This window comes from Lathamus discolor, chromosome 7, assembly GCF_037157495.1.
Source record: "Lathamus discolor isolate bLatDis1 chromosome 7, bLatDis1.hap1, whole genome shotgun sequence".
In the NCBI taxonomy this organism is placed as follows: domain Eukaryota; kingdom Metazoa; phylum Chordata; class Aves; order Psittaciformes; family Psittacidae; genus Lathamus; species Lathamus discolor.
In genome coordinates this window covers 14,106,435-14,129,000 of record NC_088890.1, presented here as the reverse complement: position 1 = coordinate 14,129,000, position 22,566 = coordinate 14,106,435, and the positions used below count along the sequence as shown (strand labels likewise).

The following is a 22,566-nucleotide window of genomic DNA, read 5'->3' as shown; positions in this document are numbered from 1 at the left end:
ACCAGCATCTAGGTGTGGCTTTTATGACTTATTTTATCCTGGATCATAGGTAACATTATGGATAAATGCTTACTTTTTGCCATTTTACTTTCATACACATGTGGAAATGCTGTTTATTCTTGTTCTGTAATATTATCTGCCGTGTACTGTAACAAGACTGTGTTCTTTTATTATTTCTGATGCACTGGATAGCAAGATCACCACAGAACACTCCCCTGAGATGTTATCCCAAATGCAAAGAAGTTGCAAGAGAAATTCTTGCCCAGACTATGCCACTTTTGACTTCAGGCCCACTGAGAATCTGAAGATAACTGAAGGTGGGGGTTTTAATTATTTTAAAGTTGTATGGGGTTTTTTAATACAAAAAATGTAAAGATCTCATTGGAAAAGTTATTGTGAGTTGTATATGAACTTAATTATTTCATTGACATCTAAATTTTGGCTGTATACATATAGTTCTACAAGCATAAACGTATCTTTATCTATATCTGTGTATCTATATCTATTTATCTAGATCTATATCTATCTACATATATGGGTGCAAGGTTAATTCCCTAAAGGAAGAACTGTAGGTGAAGAGACTTACAAAGGCCTTTTTTCTACAGGAATACTACCCTGGTTTAACTTAATTTTGTTTAAAATGTGCAAGTGGGGAGAAACTCTATCGGTTAATTTTTGAAAACAACAAAGGGACCGATGCCTTCCTTGCAAGGGAATTGGAAAAATGCTGCACCACACATTCCCTCAGCTGAGACTGAGAGAGGATGGCTGAAGAACACCATCCACCCAAGCCACACAAACGTATGGTCAAACACCCTCCACACACATCAGGAAAGAATAATTCGGAAGATAATGGGGTTTATCATCTGCTTCCACACCTGAATGAAGCAAGGAGTGAGAAAGTGGGCTTTCATGTTAACACTCTATTAAAATCTATGAAGACTGTACATGAGAGTTATGATTTCAGTGTGCTCGGCAGAGCCCCAACAAAACATTCACTATATTAATTCACACAGCCTGCGTTACCCATGCACCAGGATGACTGCAGAAACGCCAGGTGATGCCAAGTAAGGAGTCAGGCCCCTGTGGGGTTTAAGCACTGTAAATCTCATTATAATATCAACAGGAGTCACATGGCTTAAACCCCCAGCAGGGCTTTTTAAAGTTTCTCTGTCAGAGCCTAAAGGCCATGGCCAAGTCAACGGAAAGAGCCCTACCGAGATTCGTATTTATTTTTTAAATCCAAGTGCAAATCTCTGTTCTTTCCAGGAAACTTGCACAAGACAAGACAAATGATGTAGGACATGATACCGTGGTACTGTGTCCAAAGAAAACGACAGAACAACCAGGAGAGTATCAAACTGTAAACTATGCTCAGGATGTCAGACTAGTGCTGTCAATAACCAGAAAGACTGGTGTTGACTGTAAATGGCAACTTAAAAGGTCATTTTGCTAACACAACGCTAAGCATAACGTACTTAACACCTACATACAGCTTCAACTGCCATTTGACAAAGCAAAGCAACTTCTTCAACTTACCAAAAATAGACACTTTAAAAGCAAAAAAACCCTTCAGAAAGACAAATGCAGGCACCCTCCATTGGCAGTGTGTGTTTCTGAAGGCAGCTACTCCCATCCCACCCGGGGTAGGGGTGGGGGGGTGTTCAGCGGTACCTTTCGGTGACCTTTAAGTGTCAGTATCAGATGACTGCTATTTTATCCATCTCACTTTTGAAGGTATTATAGATTGCCACTTGTTCCCTGATAGAGCCTCAAGAAGCACCTCAAAACAAAACAAAGAGCGGGTTTATACAGAAGCGGATGTAACGCACAAAGGATACAGCCATTGGAAATGAATGGAGAACTCTGTTTCACTGATCTAAATACTCACTTTGAGCAAACAGAGGTGGAAAACGAAGATTTTAATCCAATACATAAACAAACAGCTTTGTGGGCACAATGCGAACCTATAAGCTTAAATCCATTCAATGATATTTTGTCTGCATGTGAGCACAGTTTATCTGGATGCATCCTTGGTCTCGCTGTCGGAGACAGACTTTTAGAAGATCTGAGCTTTGGCAAGCAGAAGCAAGTTTTAGGTCTGTTTGATTTCTAATGACACATTAGAGTAGGTGTTTGTTTCTGTCACCCTCTCTCCTTCCCAGGAACGCATATTCGTGGTTGGATACTGGTGATGCAACACTAGCTAGTGGAAGTGATTTTATAACAAGACATAATTTTCAGAGAACTGAAGGCATAAACGATGGAAAAATCAAGATTATGTGGGGGTTTTCTCCTTATATTTGCATACAGAATGCTTAACACAATACAATTATGTCCAAATAATGCAACAGCACAGCACTATTACATCGAAGTACAGCAAATAACCCTCTGGCAAGTAAAACCTCTTGCGTAAGTCAACTTATTCATGACATACGACAGAGTAACGAAATCCATGTGGGAAGCTGAAAACTGCGTAAGTGTCCACTTATTTTCTGTTGCCTCTAGCCCGATTTCCAGTAAGGAGAGGAGGGGAGAAAGGCCAGAGGGCCAGGCACTTCCACAGCTCCTCTGTGCTTGCTGGATAAGAGGAGAGGAGTTTATACCTCCGCTTTCTTCAACCTATATTGTTACTTCAGAGCCCCAAGGATCTCCAGAGGGTCTGGTAGCAGATTCATCGCCTACTCCGGCAGGGATGGCTGTAGAAGCTGCTCCTTGCACAGGTCCGCTCTTTAGACTACTTCAGCCATTTAACTTTAATCCATCTGCTGTGCTACAGCATCACTCTTTGGGATACAAAAGCTCGAAGATGGAGAAGCCACAGAGAGCTAAGCGCACATGGAGAGTAAAAATGACAGCAGACCCCAAGAATGATGCGAACACACTAGGTGTTGGGGTAAGTAGTGACCGAAGCACTAGATGGAAAGCTACCCGAGCTGTATGGTTTAATTCAACCCATACTCAGTAACTGTGTGAAACTGGGTACCATCCTTATACACACTGGCCAAAAAGTCACGGGTGGATATAAAAACAAGCTGAGCAGAAGCCTCAGGAATAGTGCTTCTGCCACACAGTGGACCTTATTTTAAATATTCATGATGCTGACATACTTCATATTCTACTCTCTCCCTTCCACATCTGCTCAGGCCAACGATCTCTGCCAAAATGCTGGCCGAAGTCAGTGATGTAGAGAAGCATCCCTGATTTTCTATTACATTTATGAAACATCTGCTCACGTTCTAACAGTGCAGAGAACATGCCTGAGCCACCTGCACACTGAAAAATCAATAGCACATCTCCTGCTTTCCTCTTGGAAGGGGTTTGAGCAGAGCACCCACAGAAACTGCAGAAATGCCTTTTTTTCTTTAATTTTATTTTATTTCTCAGGAGCAATGGGAAGTGACCTCATCATTGCCAGCTGCCATGAAACCAATGTTCAGCGCATGGAGCACAGGCAGGAGCGCACGACTCAGTCTCACATCACATTCCCCCTTGGCCTAAGTGGATGGCACAGACACTGAGGCAAAATGCTATGATTTTGGTCTTCGACAGGAGGAGAAGAAACACAACTGGGAGCCAACATGGGTCTCCTGTATTTGTGACTGCCCAGGGAACTTTCAAGCTCACCAAAAAATACCAACGGAATAAAGCTGGTGAAAATGTCACAAGTCTCCTAGACAGGAACACTCGCTGCATTTGACTTAAAAGTTTAAATGGAACCAGTAATGAATAAATCCTTGCACTAACGGTACTTGAATGCAAGTTCCTGCCTTCATGGCAAAATCAATTGAATAAAGATATGTTTTGCAGCAAAGGTGCAAATCCCCCTGAATTCTTACTAAGGTGGCTCAGCACCTTCTTCCTCTCTAAACTGTCAATTTAATATAAAACCCAGTCATTAAAAAATATATAAATAAGTATTAAGCCATATACTGAAATGAACTACTTCTACATATTCATACTTCCATCCAAGCCTCAGTATCTGCCCAGAAAGGGGGCATTTGATTTGAATGGAGAACCGTCTGAGCAAGTACCTCTCCACTGCTGGATAAAGCATAGCAGAGGGTTGTGGGCCTTCAGGAGAGGTGGCATTTGATGTGCACAGTCAGTGACAGCTCTCTCCAGAACTGGTCTGCAAATTTTGGGATGCTTTTTAAAGCTGCATTTCTTCCCTTCCTCGTTACTTTAGTCCACAACCAGACCTAGGCCTAGAAGAAGCTCATGTTTTACATCAAGCCCTATTGGAAGTAGCAGGAGTGGTATATTACATTTTAAATGACTACACCAATTTAAGACAAATCAGGTTAAAACTGCAGCCTACAGGCTGAAAACCTGTCTTCTAATCGGTGTGCACTAACTTGTATACTCGTGTAGTATAAGGAAAGTTAAAAAAAGCAGAGCTGTAGCATTGATGTCGTAACACCAGGCCAGTAATGTACCCCAAATCACTGCCCCCATCCTCACACCTCTGTGGCACTGTCCTCTAAACATCTGTTGTAAAGAGAGCACTGGAGCATCTGCAGCAAAGCTAGGACATTCCCTTTCTCTTTTACTCAGCGTGAAGAGTATAACCAGACTAAATAATTATACACATCATTTTCTGGTTTTGATCTATGCACTGAGGGTCTGGATTATTAATCAACATTACGACCCTCCAGCACAAAGTACTACATACTTCTTCCAGTGGCACCCCCTCTTCCAACCCTGCAGCAGAACTGCCCCGGGGTCCAGCCAGCCACTGCCCTACATCCTTTCCTTGGAGGAACTGAACCGATTTCTAGATCATTGAAAAGAAAAGCCCACTGCAAAAAATACCAGTATTGAATTCATCACTTATCTAGGGTGGAAGTTCCATTCCTGCACTTGAATTAACGAGTTTCTCTCTACTATTTAAAATTCTTATTTTTTTATTTCAACCTTGTGCCTGGGTACTGTAGTGAAAAGTACATCAAATATACCCAGACGCACATGATTCGAAACGCTGGATTTTAAATTCCAGCACTGCTAACTAATGAGAACAATTTTTTCCCTCTTCTGCTTTGTAGCATCACTTCATGTACTTACATACCATAATCACATCCTCCTAGAGCCTCTATTTTTCCAGGGTGTAGATCTTTAATTCCCTTTAATCTGTCTTCATAGCCTATTCCCTCCAACGCCTTTATCATCCTAGCTGCTCTCCTCTATATTTGCTCCAGCTTCTCTTTATCCTTTCTGCAAGAGAGTGGCCAATTGTACATCACACTCTCAATGTGGTTTAACTGGTTCTGCATAAAGTGGAACAGGAAAAAAGGACTCAGATGCAACACGCATGTTTATGCCTCCCATGACTGCATTTACCTTTTTAACTAAGACATGGTACAGAATGTCCCACCTTAATTTCTCAACCCTGATTATGCCTCAGCCATTTCCCACACAACTGATGCTGAGCAGCTGACGTGTCGCGTCAAACCAGCAGTTTGGAATTTCTATTTCCAAGCTGGGCTACTTTTTTACTTATCCCTGCTAAATCTCATTTGATTCCTCTCTGAACAGCCTCCTAATTTATTCAGATGAAACTGGATTGATTCAGTATCTTAGATAACTAGGAAAAAAAATGTGATCCGGCCACTTTCTTGGGTCTAGGAGTGGGTTCTGGCTTTTTTTAACTGACTTTCAGCACAGCAATCCCATCCCTCTTACACACCCAATTCGTATGGCAGAGGGAGGTGGCAATGGCCAGGCTTTGGCCCCAGTTCAGCAACGCTTTTAAGAACACATGCAAGTTTAAAAACACGGGATTATGTCCTTGGACTTCTTCGAGACCGAGGTGTAAAATTACAAACATACATACATACTTTGTAAAAAGATCCGTTTGCCAGCCTAATTTTACTGTAATTTATATTCTGTTGTTACATTTAAATTTATAGTAAAAGAAAACACTGAGAAACAAGAGCTATTCTCCTTTAGCAAAACCATACTCTGTTACATTTAGAGTTGAGGCAAGTCTTCCACCCTTACATTAACCAGCAATATGTCAACAAATATGATTAACAGGGATTATTCACATCAGTATTTTTCTCCCCTGCCCCACAAGCACACCAAAACCTGTGCAGAAGGTGACAGTCACATCACATACAGCCTGGGGGCCACTGCGTGAGCCCTCGCCCACTACATGTCCATGCAGCCACCAGGAAAGTCCCCTTTGGGAAAACGTTCATCAACTAATAATTCAGCTACATAGTGACTCCAAGGGAGACACGCAGCTAAAGCATTGCATCCTCTCTGCTGCACGCTTTCCCTGTGAAGAATGCTATTTAAGAAAGCACTAAAATTGAGAGGACACAAGCCTGCTTCCCCAGGGAAGTGTGCTGAATCATACAGGTAGTGTAAATATCATATGCTGCTGCAGGTGCTAGGCAGTCTATTTGTTTGTGTTTACTAAAAGGCATAACAAATAGTCACACTAAAACAGAACAGCATTTGGCATTGGAATGATAGATGCCAGAGCAGCCATAAATCACATTCACTTGTTTGGATTTGAACCACTGAGCAATACTAACACTACAGCCCCCCTTTTTCAGAGAGATTCTTTGCTGTGATTTGTCCCTTTCAGGGGCAGCATGGCAATGCACAGTGCTGAGAGGCTCAGCATCCTTCCCCAGCATGACACAACTGAGAAAAACCATGCAACAGTGTGAGAAAAGGCGGGGAAAAAACACAAAACCCCCAAGAATGAAGTAAGAGGCTTGCGTGACATGCAGAGCCAGCTAACATCGCTTCCAGCTTTGCAACTTCTGAGTTAATTCACAGTATAAACAACGAGGAAAATGTTTCTTCCGAGCAAGACTTCCTGTAAACTGTTCATTAGAGCGGGGCTGGTGCACCTGCTGATTAACCAGGCGCTCCAAGAATAAACAACAACCCAAGCCAGCCAGATTGTTCTGGAATTTGCTCTGAGCTGATTTTTCTTCCACCATGTTATGTTATAAATTGGATTCTACAATAAAACAAACAGCAGAACATAGGTTGCCGAGAGTTAAAAATCTACTTTTTACACTACATTGACCACAGCACCCACAGGCACAGCTACAATGTCTTTCTATGAATGGGACAGATTGCCATATGGATGCAGACACTGAACAAGCTGTACAACTCCTGGCGACAAGTGCCTAGGGGACTGTCCTATATTAGCACCACCTGTGCTGTGGAAATTGTGCTCTGTGTATGAAATGGTATTTAAGGGCCCATCATGATGTTATTTTTGAGTACACACACAAAAAGGAAAATTACAGTTAAAAAGAATTTGCTGGCTAGCGGATCTGTTGCTCAGCTCCCGAGATCGCTTCCCAAAGGAATAGTTATCTTCTTTATTCATGCAGCCCAAAATGACAAGCTGCAACACATATTAGTAGTTTTCCCTGCCTGGGCTTATACCATCGTTTTAATGAGAAGAATACACTATATAACATACATATGTCTTTCCTGATCACACAGAAGAAATTACCACCCTCCCACCTGAAAAACACCAGCTCTATGGAAAAACACCCCACGGCATTACACAAATGCTGTTCCAGCGGCAAGCAACGCAGTATAAATCTTCCTTGGGCTCCTTCCCCCATCTCTCAGTGTGCAGCAGGTAAAGCCACAAATCCCAATGACCAAATTTCAGTGTGCATCTCGCTTCTTTGGAAATACAGCCCTGTCCTGGTGACAAAACTAGAGCTCCAGATTAACACAAGATGTCGAAAAAGGAGGGAGAAGGGAGAAGAGGTTTCAGCAGTACCTAGCTGCTCTACGAAGAGATTTGCCCCTTTCCAAACTGTAAGAAAAAAAAAAGGATGCCAAAAAAAAGTAAAGTAAAATAAATTGAATTAAAGAAAAACAGTTGTAAAGTGAACGTTACAACCTGGGAAAAATGATGTCATTTTATTGAGAAGCTCTTTTTTTTTCCATTAAACCACAGTGAAACGGATAAAGTTTATACAGCTTAATGGTGGAGTTTTACTTTAAATGCTACTCAATACCTTAGCAATACGATATAACATGATCTAACAGCTGTCATACTAACTGCTCAATTTTTATTGAACAGCAGAGAAAATAGTCACACAAAAATCTCCTAACTTCTCCTCTACTTTTATGGCATTTTCAAGGGTGTTTCTTTTCCACTCTCAGGCTGTGATACATATGATAAAAAAAAATACCACAGCTCTTCATTAGCTCCGGGCTCAGCTGTTTAGGAATCAGATCCCCTGAGCAAATGGTCAGGGAGGACAACTTGCACACAGGAGGAAATAAAAAGAAACAGGAATCCATGGTGTAGTAAAACAGAAACAGGTCCCTTTTTAAGACTACTACATAAACACCTCTAATAAAAGAAGAGGACAAATTTTCATTGGACTTCAAGTATTTAGACAGGAATGTTTTAGTAAAAGTTTAACTGCAAAGTGCATGCAATTAACAGAAAGCCATCAGCTATTTCTCTGGTATGTAAAAATAGCATTAAGCTGTATTAAACGCACATGTAAGTATCTCAGTTGCAAGAAAAGGGAGGAGATATGCAAAGCACTCAGATATCAAACAATGATCTGTTGGCCAGATGGAGGAATAAAACAATACATATGCTAAAATTTGGAAAAGTTCTGTTAGGCGTCTGCCAAGGCTCACCCAATCTATTTTAAGTGCTTTTTGATACATTAGCTTAGTGTTTGGAGTTGTACAACTGATGGTTATTACACGGGACCAGAAAGCAGCGAAGCGTTGGCGTGCTGCAGCTCCCCGATGCCGGGGCAGCTTCCAAGTGTCAAACACAGCACCCTTATTCAGCACAGGGCCGTACCAAGCAATCCCACAATGGTTAGCTTTGCATCTTTTGTAGGGAAAACCAAATAAAATAAACTAGAAATAATTTTACAAGGTTCAGGGAAACAAGTCTTCGAAAAGCATAATTTGATTAAAGAGCTCCTGCACATACTGAGGAGCAATGGTGTCATACAACTGATTTAGCAGCAGGTTTCCCAAAAACACAAGTGCGGCAGCAGACGTGGTGTGGGCAATGTGAAGGACACCACCCACCCCGCTCTGGAAACACCAATAATAAGAAGTGTCACCTGATAAGGCTTAAAACTGAAAGTTAGCATCTCCAGGTCTGAGGCACGGCCGGTGTTTCTTCAAAGCTGATTACAGAGAGAAGTGACTCGGACAGGGGAGCACAGCATAACTGCTGGTGATTTCTTTGTCAGGAGAGCAAGTGCTAAGGGATCAGGTAGTGCGATGCTCTGGGTTGTACCTGCACATAATAAATGGAGATGGCTGGGCCAGTGCCCTGCTCTGGCTGTCACAGCATCACCATCACCAAACAGCCTGACCAGCCCCAAAGCCATCATACCCATACCAGGTGAAATGAGAAGAGGTAGAGAAGCCATGCTGCCGATGGTTTATCAGATGCACAGCTGAGCATCCAGGCTCGGCTCAAGTCCCCAGCTCCAACCTGGCTCTGCAGCGAGGAAGCTGCACAGAGGCACCCGAGCTGCTCAGACCTTGGGTAACAACATCAGGGACACGATGGGGTTCGTGTACATGGAGCAATTAAATACCTTCTGGGAGGAAAGGCCCCAGGAACCCCGTTTCTTAAGAAAGAATGGATATGAAGTAACCCAATCTAACAAAACTCTGCTGATGGTAAATTATAACGAGCTAAAATCAACCGCACAGCACAAATGAGAGGAGCCGACACGGATGAGCAGATTTCATGCTGGCACCAGTGCAGAACGAGTACCAGGGACTACATGGAGAGAGGCAGGCCAAGAGAGGATCAGGCCCATGGAGCATATGAACTGCAGGCTGAACTGTTTCATCTCGAGCATTAATAATGGACCAAAGTCTGTAATTCTTAATTGTGCTGAATCCTAATGCCTTCATCTAAGGGCCTTGGGATTTTGATGGAGGATCAGCTGGCATGGAAGATAACAACAGTAAAACACAATGCATTAAGCCTAACCAGCAGATCAATGGTCTGCCATGCCATTCCTCTCACTTACCCTCAGAGCCTTCCCCACATTCCTTCCTCCTGTGATACTGGTGAGAAAATGTCATTTAAAAATCCCCTTGTTTACTTTGTTTTCCTATGAAATGGGTGCTTGCATATGTGGAAGGACAAGACTCAAACATGGATGGAAAGGGTATAAGGGCAAGGGACAAACATGTGACTGCTGGCAGATGGACAAAGGTCTCTTGGACATGCAGCCTATACCTCCAACTCTTCACCTCTTGCAAATACATGTGTTTCCTAAATGAGTATGTCTGGACTTTCAATACCTCACTGGTTTACATACGGCCTCCACCATCCTGTTTCTGCCACAGTCAAAGAACAAAGCCACAGGATGGGACCAGCACACAGGTGCCTGCATCACTCCAAAGGACACCCAGACCTCCTGTTTCAAGCACAAGCTGGAGCAACCCCTGGTCACTGCAAAAGGCCAATGCATTCTGCACCATTCTGCTTTTCCAAACCATCCCACATAGGGCATGTTCCCAAGCATGCAGTTTTGGGATGCCCACTGCACATCAGGTTATAAAGTTAGCGCTAACCTAAAGTGACCGGGCATTTGTTTTGCTGTTTTTCTTAAGAAATTAATCCAGCTTCCCCCAAATAAGATGCAGTGGAACGAGACGGAAAGCGGGTTCTGTCCTTGACATTTCTATGCACAGCAGATGTACTTAACTGGCTCCTGTTATTTATTTACTTCGGTAAAGAAAATGCTTCCTACTGAAGAAACCCAAATGCTGATAAGATGATGAGAGGTTTGCATGCTGGTTGATGGTCTCACTTTCGTTTATCCTGAGCGAATACAAGTATCTATAACTAAGTATTTCCCTTAGGGTACTGATGACTGAGGTATGTTTATTGCATTGAGTGAATTTATATATATAATCAGCACAATAAACATTATTAAATTGTCTGAGTAAAATCAAAGCATGAAACACACAGTCAGTGCTGAATTCTAATGATGCTGAATGCCCATGATTGCATGGGGAAAGGATCTTAACAAGCCTTGATTTGAGCTTTGGCATCCGCCTCACAAATCACACGAAATGTTCTCTCTTTAATAGTGCTGAATATTGATAAATGTCTCTGCACGGCACAACAGGGAAGTTGGTCTCTATTGGCAATCTTTACCAAAGTGTGTTTTTTCCTTCTCTACACTCAAGGGTTTACCCTGAATGATTTAATTATAATTTTCCTTGTGTAAGACAAATTAAAGAGGAGAGTAGGAGTGTCATACCAAAGCAGATTATTTATCTTCTTAACAGATTGCTGTGCACCAAACCCCAGAGCTGCTGCTGCCGCTACTTACAGAAACTGGGCGAAATGTGGGACAAAAGCATAGATGTAATATACATTTAAAGCCCAAACGAATGAAAGCATTAACCCATTCTTTCCAGTTGGAAATTGCTTCCTTCTTGTTAAAGCCACACACACACAGAGCAAAAAGAAACCAAGAGAAGCAACACGATAATCCCTAGCCCCTGCCCAGGATGCCTCCTGCTTTCGAATGTGGTTTTGCTTTTCAAACACCCTGGGGTGACTCTGGCCAACCGCCTGCCACTTGCTTTTTGCCACAAAGGAGAACTTTTGCTCCAAGCACGGCGGCCCCACAGTGGCTGACATCACCAGTGACACTAAGAGCTGTATCCCTGCAGCCTGCATAGGACTGAAGCTTTACTGTGAGGACCATGAGGCTGGGCTGGCAGCACAGTGCCATGTGGGCACACCAAGCAGCCAAGGACCTCTCTTTCCTGATATTTTAAGTCCTGTGTTTATAACCAAAGCATGCTTTTACCCAGATGTATTGTAGAGCTGCTGCACGGCTGCTCACTTTTACGCAGGTCAGCCAAGTGCCTCCTGTCTTGCAGGTCTGCAGCAGCTTCCCAACCTGATCTGTAGGATCAGGAACCCTGTAAAACACAGCTGAACTATCCCAGTGACATGTGCCAGAGATGACAGTGATGATAGTAACTCCCACATAACCAACCTGCCTCCTGCAGCCCACTCCTTCTCAAAAGCCCGAGAGGAAGGGGGAGAAAACAGCTTTACAGCACACCCTAAAAGTTAATGTTACCTGTATATGATTATTTATTGCTGCTGGGCAGTCGTTATGATGTGGCTGTGCTTAACTGTTAGGACACTTACAGCTTTTACTATGTGCTTTTTATTGTTGCTTAAATCTAAATAAATAGCTCTTGGTTATATCAAGAGCAAAGCTCACAGCCAGTTGCACAGAAGGTGCAGGAATGAGAGGGGGGAAACCATAACCCAAAATCCTGCCCTGGTGAGCCCAAGCTGCAGGCCTGTATGATGGGAAGTGGAAGGGCTGATATCTCCCTTGTAAGCCCTTCCAACATCCCCATCTAACCCGAGCCTGGGCTAGGGACTACCTCCACATGCCCCTTCTATTTGCAGACTTAGTTGTTGTGTTGAACCAGCTGGGTTCAAGAACATACATGGATTTCAGTAGAAGTCTAACAAACTCATGCTCCCACCAGACCCATGACTTTTTCTAGTCTTAATCTTTGCAGTCAAAAAAACTACCAAGTCCTGCTCATGCCTGTGCTCATGTTTCTGTAAACACACTAAAATTTCACCTTCTGTGAGCCTTCAAATCTATATCTGATGGCGGAGCACAGCTACTCTTTCCTCACTGCTCACACACCACCCCAAACTCCCTGCCTGTAGATAAATACCCTTTCAGAAAGGAAACCAGTGCAACACATCTCAACAAGAGGAGTTTCTGTGTCATATAAAATCCAGGCAGGCACCACAGTGCCTGATGAGACTGCAAAAAAACCCTTAAGTGCATCAGTAGGCATTCTTCTGCGTGTAGTCTCCTGCTCTACTTATGGATAAAGATGTAATTCAATCACTGCAGCAAATGGATGGTATAAACCCTCCATGTACCAAACAGAGGCAAGATAAAGCAAAATCTGTGGCTCTCTTATTTGTCATCCTAAATACACCTATTTTTGTATTTTGATATTGTAGTAGAGAACTCAGTAAATATTTAAGAAAAGTACAATGGCAAGCTTTCAACAATGCAGCTATCAATTCAAGCACAGAGGATTTTAAGCATTCCAAACTAAAAGAAAACATCAAACAATACGAATGGCAAGTTTATGCCTTCCTTATTAATTTATTTGGAACTGGACTAATAAAAACTTATGTATCACCTTGTTTGTAGATCCCAGTTGCCTCCAGGCCACAATTACAGGACTCAGACACATGGACTTACAGTCTGCTGAATAGTATACATAGAGAAAATTCTTACTTCAGAACAGATTCCTGTATCGCCACTGCATTTCAAACTAAACAGCAATGGCATGCTGTTTCCTCACTTAGACTGCCATTAGCAGACAGTATATGCCTTTATTTAGTAAAAGAAGATCCATTGCACTGCATGGGTTTTTATTTTATATACTCGGTAAGAAAAACATAGATAAAAAATTTATTGAAAAGTCATAAACCCATCTTGTTCAGCTCTGTATGCAGCAAAAAGGGAATTTAATTGTTTAATAAACATCAAATTGTTTTTAGTAACCCATGTAAGTCTTCATGAAAACCATGTCCTTGACACTTGCATGCATTATAAATGTATACGCTGATGTTCCCCCACGTGTCCTTGCAATGGATATAAAATGATGCCTTACACACACAGCAGTTCTTTCAACAGTGGGTGTGTTCTCCTTTTAAATCTATCTATTCCCAACAGCACTATTTTCTTAATATTAGAAAGATATAAGAGGTATTTATATAGCTTCCCTATCAATCTACTTTCAGACCACCAGAAATATAAACTCTATGGCTTAAAAATTCCATTAGCCTCTTTCTAATGAATGAAAGGAGGACAAAAAGACAAAGCCATCAGTTTCCATAAAATCCAGCTTTCACTAGTGTCTGCTCTAACATTTCTAGATGGGCAAAGGGACTCTCCTGAATGCAAACAAGCACTGCCCTCCCCGCTGCGCCCATGCTGCTCACACACTCCCAGAGACCCTTCTCCTCATCCTCCACAGCCAGCAGCGATGCTGAGGCTTCTTCAGCAGGAGCTGGTGCCCATGGCCCGAGCTCCTGGGACCGTCTCTGTCTCACTGTAAGCAAAAGTTATGCTGTTAGATATGCCTCAGTGAAATCTGGGGGTGTAAAGAAACAAACCTGCAATAAAGCATCCTTTGGAATAAAGCAGAGCCTGCGCCGAGAAGCACGTCAACAGACAACCCCTGATTTAAGCCACTTCTTGTAACAATGCAAGCCTAGCAAGTATAAATTAACTCACACTTTAAAAAGCCAAACAACACCAGTTAGCTAATTTTATCAGCACTTAAAAATAAAAAAAAAAATCCACTTTGTTTTAAAGAAACGTGGTGAACTCAAGCATATCCTGTCACGTGAAAGCAGGTAAATACAGAGGGGGGAAAAAAAGGGGGGGAAAGGAACATGTTAGACAAGAATGGGCACTGAAATCTGGCAGATAAACAGGTGGTGAAACAGCCTGTACTGACCAACAGATTTCATGCCTCACCTCCAGCCTGCAAATCTAAAATGCATCAATTGCAACACCACCCGTGATGCAAAACTCAAAAAAACCCAGCTTACGCTCTTCACACTTCTCCCAATACGCTTATCCAATGCACTTCTAATTAGCTAATTGTGCCCACATTGATCCAATTAACAAGCCATACAGATCTGAACAAAAGGAGCATATTCTGCCCAGTGGAGACTCTATTCAACCACGCCAAAACCAGACAGAGCAAGACGTGGAGGACAAAACCGAGGCCAAGGCGGTTGGCCACTGCTCCCAGTGATTCTGCCATCATTTCAGCACACTCTCCAGAGATGCTCCCGGGTGGAAACCCCATCAGCACCTACCTCTCCCGTTTAGGAGTGTGGACCGATAGCTGTCCATTAGTTGAGGCGTGTGGGTTGATGATTAAGGAGGTCTTAGATGGCGCAGAGGAGGAGACACAGGTGGTGGACAGGTCCAGGCTGCTGTGGTTGTTGCTGGCTGCCTCCTCCGCTGTGTGCGAGCTTGTCACTTCCTTCCAGAGCTGCTGCAGTTCTGTTGGAATCATGCCTGAAACAAACAAATTGGATAATTAAATCAATTAACAGCTAATTCGGCCGTCTTCAAACAGTAATTAAATCAAAGAGTCAGTAAACAAAGCCTAGTGTTAGGTTTGTGTGTGTGTGTTTTTGCACATGTATTTTTTTTAATAACTGAAGTCTAATATTAAACACTGCGCAACTGCTGAATCTTCTCATATGCCACCTGCAATACCTGTGTAATGCAAGACGTGGGCTATAGGTAGGGGGATCCACACAACATGAGACCACATACACACACTGCATTAATTATTTTATGTGATTTTTAGACAAGAAGCCCCATTTCCAGGTCCCGACTCAGGCAGAAATCCCCATGAGCTCACAGCCAGGCCAATTGCAAAGGTGGCCAAACGTTACTCTGCAGTCAGCTGGAGAAATGTATTACTTTATTTTATTTTCCTTTTTTTATTATTATTTTTTAAGGAAAGTGAATACTTTCTAACCTCTTTTTAAAAGAAAAGAAGGTCTTAGGAAAAAAAAATACTCAGCTTTATTATTATGACAACATGAACCACAATATGACTAATTTTGTGCTTAAGTTTTAAATGATGACAAATAGCTTTGTTATTAAATACAGTTTTTATTAATCACTTTTAGACATAAATTATGAATTCATATTGTCTTCCTGAAATGCTTTTCAAACTTTAACAGTCAAATTGATTATACTATGATTATTTCATTAACACACCTATCTTTCTCATTAATTTTGGTTTCTCAAACTGCTCACTTAATTGATGGATGTGTCTACTGAAAAACTGTATAACTTTCTACACAAGTAACACTATTATTACTGTCATTTCTTAGATCAATGCTAATGAGCCATTCAAAAGTAAAATGAAAACATAAAATAAGCTTCAAGAAATCATAATAATAAAAAATATGTATTTTTTTATGGTGTCAAAATGGACACCAGGTTTAGTACACAGCATTCAGTAAGTAATACAAGCAAAAACTTTGCAAACTTCCAGGCTGGAAGAGGAGCTGCACGCGTCAGCATGACACAGGCTCACACTGAGATCATGCTTTTGGATAAAGCTTATGTCTGTGACATGATCAAACAAGTCAAGTTGCTCTCACTGAAGACTAGCTCAGTGCTCCTTCAGAGAAGGCCATGGGAAAAAATTAGCAGTAGAGACGCACCACTTAAATATTCAGGGTAAAACAGATTAACAAAAGCCGGTGTCTGTGTGTTTTTAAAGAGGTTTCTCATCACTGTGCTCCCAGATCATCACTGGGATGACTGTTCATTGTTTCACCATATTGTAGCACTGGAGCTATCCTAAGGAAACCTGCCATTTTCTGCGTGTACAGCAGCAGCTCACACAGGCATATAACTCACCAAACCTAAGGTATCGAAATTAAAAAAAAAAAGGCAATATGCATTATATTCATTTGAAACACATAATAAAAAATGCCAAGGTCTAAATTTAATTTATTTTTGTCATTTAGAATACAATGGATAGATAATCATCTCAACGTGATCAGCCAAACATCTTTACTTTGCTAAACTGTTAAAGATTTTAATTATGCTAGCTTTGGAGAGCACTGGTCTAATGAGGCGATAGACTCCAGAGAATCTAAGTGGTTAAGAACTGTGAAATGAGTCTGATAGGATTTTTTTATATTCACCGTGGATCGTTTGCATATCAAAGAGGAGTAAATTATTGCACGACAGACCAATAACCTTCCCCGCCTTTCTGAGAGTAGCATTAACAAAAACAGTCAGTCTCCAGTAACGGTTCACTACAAAAAAATGCTAAAATCCTTAAGTATCTGCAATTAATATATATTATGAAAAAAGGCTTCAATTTATACATTAAGTGATCGGATATTCTTCGGACACATCCGTATCTCTAAAGCCACGTCATTTGCCTTTCATCAGACCCAAATGCCAATTACATTCTGATGGATTTTGTCCCAAATGAGCATTTAGTTATTAAACATATTCAATTATTACTTGTCCCTTGAAATTAAACCTCTGAGCAAATTAAACAAAGACAAAGGTCAGTACACAAGCCTGTGTCCTGTTTTGCTGTGTCGGGCTATTATTTTCAAACACCTTGCAAAGTGACAGTGTGGGATGTATTTTTAGCCAACGCGCTTGACAGGACTGTCTGCACACTAACAATTACCTGGGAGCACGGCTGACCCTTACACCACTGTTTACTCAATTGAAACAATAGTGAATAGACTTGTCTGTTGATAACATATTGATAGGAGACCATATGAGTCGACACCTATTTTTATTTTCCAGAATAAGCAAATACGGAAAGAATAACTGGCCTTTTTTTCACTTTTTTTTTTTTTTTTTTTTTTTGCCACCACTCCCTTATCTGGATTTCTGCAGGTTTTTAATTAGAGGCTGGCTGGCATCCCCTCTCCCTGTTCGCCTTTCTTCTCTCCCCTTCCCATCTCCTCCTGGTCACTTCTGGATCTACTAACGCTTTATTTATGCAAGGAAAAGCTTGCAGGTGTTACAGCTGTTAAAATACGTACACACAATATTTATACCTACATACACTTTTATATTTATATGCAGATCTTCTAGAAGTCAATAAAAAGCTGTTTGGTCTAACTTCCTATGTAAGTGTAGCTCGTACTAGTACTAATGATAACTATACCAAATACTGTAAGTAAAACAAAATGTACCCAATTGTATGGGGAAAGAATGCTGAGGATAATAAGCAGGATTTCAGGCTGGGTGATGTTAATTTAAGGAGCTAAGTGTGATGTCATCCTCATCTGCACACAATCATCACTTTAAAAAGACAACATCAATTAATTGATAAAATGAAATCTAGAAAAAGCCCTTCTCCTCGTTCCACAGATTTCATTCTTTTAGTATAATTCTGGAGAGAATTCCTACAAAGCCTGTCAAACTGGGCAGCTGAAAGGTGTGCTCATTACTCACCCAGGAAAATGGTTAAATAAAATAATAGAACAAATGGTAAAAGCAAGTCAAATAGATCCACGAACACTTGCAATAAATTATGTAATTTACCATTTAACAGTTTCATTTTAACTCCAAGAGCTAAATTCCAAGTCAGATTCCCAGAACTGTGCTGCAATTACCCGAGATCGCTGCTGCTGGTGCTGCAACTTCCTACATATCAGAGCGGGACTGAGCCCTGAAACTGCCAAATCCACGGGAGCAATCAGGCACCCAGATGTCTCAGTCCTATTATTTTCACTCACGGGTGATCTGAAATGCGATTTGCAGTTTCATTTTGCAGCCACTAAAGATCCAGCTTTCGCAGCTCAGAACAGTGCTGAAATGCGGTTTATTTTTAAATTGCCACTATGTACAGATGTAAAATCTAGATTATAGATGTGTCTAAATACAAAGCAGCAAAGATTACACAAATATAACATTAAAGGATGTGGTATTTTGTGCAAGACAATGGGCGAGTACTAAAAACTAAAATGAAACTAAAATACTGCTTTAAACAATGTATTAGTTCTGAAAACATAACAAAAATATCACTTACGAAGCAGCATTCTCTCCTTAGAAGCATTTATTACTATTGCAGATACTTAAGAATAAAAGCAAAATGCTTTTAACCAAATCCCCAAATTTACTAAGGGGATGAGGTTGTTTTGTATGCACACTTACAGTATTTGTCTCAGTCTTGCAAACTGTTCTGAAAATAAAAGGGCATGATGTATGTAATTCTTTCTTTACACTAAGAAGTGTCCATTACCAATTATTTTAAACTATAGCCCTGGCTCTTCATTGCATTTTTCAGCACAACTTGTCCCCTTGATTATGAAAGAAAATGTAGGCACAGGTTTAAAAAATGTATGTTGTGGGGACAGTTGACAGATTACTGCTCACGGAACTCAATTTCCCAACCCCAGGTATCACCGGCTCAAAGACAAACAGAGTTGCTCAACCTCTTTGTGTCCTTGTACCTCCATACCCAGGTGACCATGTTCAAGCAAGCAGAAAGTTGATTTAAACCTCGTAACGACATCAGTTTTAAGCCATCGTCTCTCTGATAAAGAAAAATAAAATATCATACTGTACTGCACCCTGCCTGAATTCTCAAGTTACTCCTTCCTCCCTTCACCAGCCCCTGGCTCCGGCTTCCCCCAGTGCTCACAACTCATTTCCCTGCAAGAACGCCCTTTCTGCTTATGTTTATGTCGTCTCCAGCGTGCAAGTCAGCACCCCTTAGGTTTTAAACACGCTTCTTCATGAGGACTAATAGTTACACTACCCTGCTAACCATATCAATCAATGCCATGACTGCTGAATTACCTACTGGTGTCTCCGATGTGTTACCGCACAGATTACACTTCATGCATCACCACATTCATTTCTTTCACATTACACATGAGCGTGTCTTGTCACTGCCCAATTGCCCTCCTTTGGACAGCTTAACTGATGTACTATACAATGAACCATACCAAGCAAACTTAATAGTATAGGAGCTGTGGGAAAAATTAGAAAGGTTAAAGCCTGAGTCCGGAGGGTGTGTGGGAACACCTTGGGATGCTTCCAACAATAAATCTGAAGCATAATTAATGCACGATACAACACTCTGCAAGTATAAATGGCATTTCATCTACGTGCCCTTTCTCCTACACTCGTTTCATGCCTTCTCCCCATCTGACCGTGCATCAACAGCGACTGACCAGCTACCACCCCAGGCCTGACCCTGCAGCTCCAAGCCAGGCACCACCTTTCTGCACATCTGCCTCTGACTCATGCACAGGACTAGTCTAGACCTGGTGTCCAGCTTTGGGATGATGGAAAAGCTAAACTGAGTCTTGCAGAGAGAGGTGGTAGGTCCCAAAACTTGGCCTTTTAAAACAGCCACTCAAATTCCTTTGTGGGTCTGGCAAAAATAAGCCTAAATAAAACATGCTAGCTGCACACAAAGCACTCCTCAGTTTTGTCTCCATTTACCCATATAGGTTAATATTCTCCAGCTACCTCACTCGCCTTTTTGCAGCTGTGGACACACAAAAAAAGGAAGGTGAAGAACAGAAGCAATTTTGTCCTGTCCCCCCCATTTAACTGCATAGAGCTGAACATAAATTCATTATATGGTTTAGCAAATAGTAGCAGCCCTAGGCTGCTTTGAAGAGCTCAAGTCATTCAGCTTCGGCTGACTCAAGTTGCTGAGGTGGATGTTTAAATTTATTATGGAGCAAGGGAACGAAAAGGCATGATCACTGAGAAATACCAACATCATGGTTGAAAGACCTGGTCTTCCCTGAGCCATGCCAATTTTGAACAGGCTGCCTTAACCATACCAGCCAGAGCTCAACCGAAGCTGTCAAAATGTCCCAAGCCTTGCAGACAAACCTAGTTTAATACAGAACAGTAAATCCAAGCCCAACAGGAAGAGAGAGAATAAAACCCCCAGGTTATAATCACTGTCAGAAATACAGAGATTAAGTAGTTATTGCTTTCAATGTATCAATATCTTAAAAGAAAAATAAAAATAGGGATTTCAGCAAAGCAGTAACTTCTGGCAGAGTGCGGGGTGAATAAAGATGTAGGAGGATCTAATTGTCAACAACACCATTAAAATTAAACGGAGTTAATCTCAATTTGCCTCAGTGTGGAGGGAGGAATGAAGCTAAGATGCACACAGGCAGTGAAATGAGGGCCATGTAAACAGGCATGGAAAGAAGACACTGCCACCTCTCCCTCCCAGCTGCTGCAAAGGGCAATCCAATTTCTACAGCTCGGCAGCGTGCAGATCAGAGCTGCTCTGCGCCCGGCTCTTTGCCAGGCTGGAGCCAGAAAGGGCCCAAATAGCACATTTAGAGAAGGAAAAGCTGCTCTCACGCTACCTTAAGCCATGAACCAAGCACCAAGAATCGATTAAGATGCCTCCTGTGAAGGATGTGAAGCCCAGATGAGTACAACCAGCAGCTTCAAGTCCACCAGACTGGCTACAGTTGTGCAAGCTGCATCTGAACTCCGAACTGCCTGCCTCCCGCTAGCCAGAGCGGTCCGTGATTTCAGCACTGCCCTTCTCAGAAAATACCTCTACAATGCCTGCCCTGCCTGTCAAGGTTTTTCTGTGTTTATTATTTTACGAGCCTATGAGATCTGTCTCTTTCTTACTGAGTGACAATTCTGTGTGCGTGCACGCATGCTATCGCTTTGCCAGACACCCGGCCACTCCCAGACCCCTCACCAACCTTGTGCAAGGGGCTGCAAAGGCAGAGTAGGCTGGCCAGGCTGGATCGTCAGCAGCCCCTGACGCTGCAAAGACAGGAGATGCTGCTGTTGCAACTGCTGCATCTGTAAGAGTTGCTGCTGGAAGGCCAACTGCTGTGTAGCCACCTGCTGTTGCTGGGGCTGGAAGAGAAAAAATGCACATTTGTCAATACAAAGCAAAGCGTTAACAGAGGATTTACAGGGCTCCATCTCAACACCCTTCAACTGCTGATCACAGTCACCCACTATCAAGGCAAGCTAGTGAGCCCAGCACCCTGTATCAAAGACCCCAAGGCCCAGGGCTGCAGTTGATTCCCACCTCCAGTGGTTACTTTCATCCTACCCCAATCTCTCCTCCCATCCCAGCTAACAATGTATGCAGCATCTCCTGATCCACGTGGTCAAGTTTTACCCCAGAAGCGGCTGTGTTTCAGTGGTGGGTAAAGCAAATGCTGCTGGCAGCTCTTAAAGGTCCTGTGTAATTCTGAGGCAAAGAACATGCATAACTTGAGAATCACACCGCACCATCACATCACACTTACATGTAATGAAAAACAACCCCGCGCTGTGCTCTGCTTGCTTCATCCATCAAGCCCCACAATACTTTGTTATGTTTGGAATAGTCTGTGCTGTGTTTAAGGCTGCTACTTCTGCACTTTGAAAATTTTAATTATTCTCACTAGAAAGAAGATGGAGCTGCTTTACTCCACAGGGATGTGAACCCTGAACCTCCGAGGTGTAGGAGAACATGTTGCTTTTCTCACTACTGTACCCAGAGAAGCTTTTAACTACTCTGTTTATCACTTCTGACATAAATAAATGAGAAAAAATCAGACCTTTGAAGAAGAAAAACTTCATCTAATATTGTTAATTAGCCATGACAAACGATGAAATAACATTGTAAATCTTTCATAGAAACAGCCACTAGATTTTAATTACACACATTCATAATTTAGCAAACAACATCTTACTTGAATGTGAGTGTTTAATATGTACAGTACTCCAGGCTTCAGAGTCCTTAATTTTGTGCAGTTAAGGAAGCCTCTAGGTTCTGCTTCCATGCTCATCTCGTATTTTATTTGCTTTGTTCTTTAAAACCCATGAAAGGCTTTGCATTTTGATAAATATCTTTTTATTTATTGTACAATGACAGGAGGAAAACTTTTGTTGTGTAAAACATCAATACATCATGCCAGTGTTTAGCAGTTCCTTGTGCTAGCCAAAAAAAATTAATGTAGATTTCCTTAGT

At 41.9% G+C, this 22,566-nt stretch overlaps 1 protein-coding gene across 22 annotated transcripts in view; it reads right to left on the bottom strand.

The window, feature by feature from the left end:
* Nucleotides 1-22,566, bottom strand: part of FOXP1 (forkhead box P1) — a 386,150-nt gene that overhangs the window by 48,179 nt on the left and 315,405 nt on the right. For all 22 annotated transcript variants that reach the window (XM_065686928.1, XM_065686923.1, XM_065686924.1 and 19 more), the window contains 2 exons: nucleotides 21,299-21,458; nucleotides 14,903-15,107 (listed from right to left, as the gene is read on the bottom strand). In XM_065686928.1, coding sequence (XP_065543000.1) covers nucleotides 14,903-15,107; nucleotides 21,299-21,458 — 365 coding nt within the window. The remainder of the gene's footprint in view (nucleotides 1-14,902; nucleotides 15,108-21,298; nucleotides 21,459-22,566) is intronic.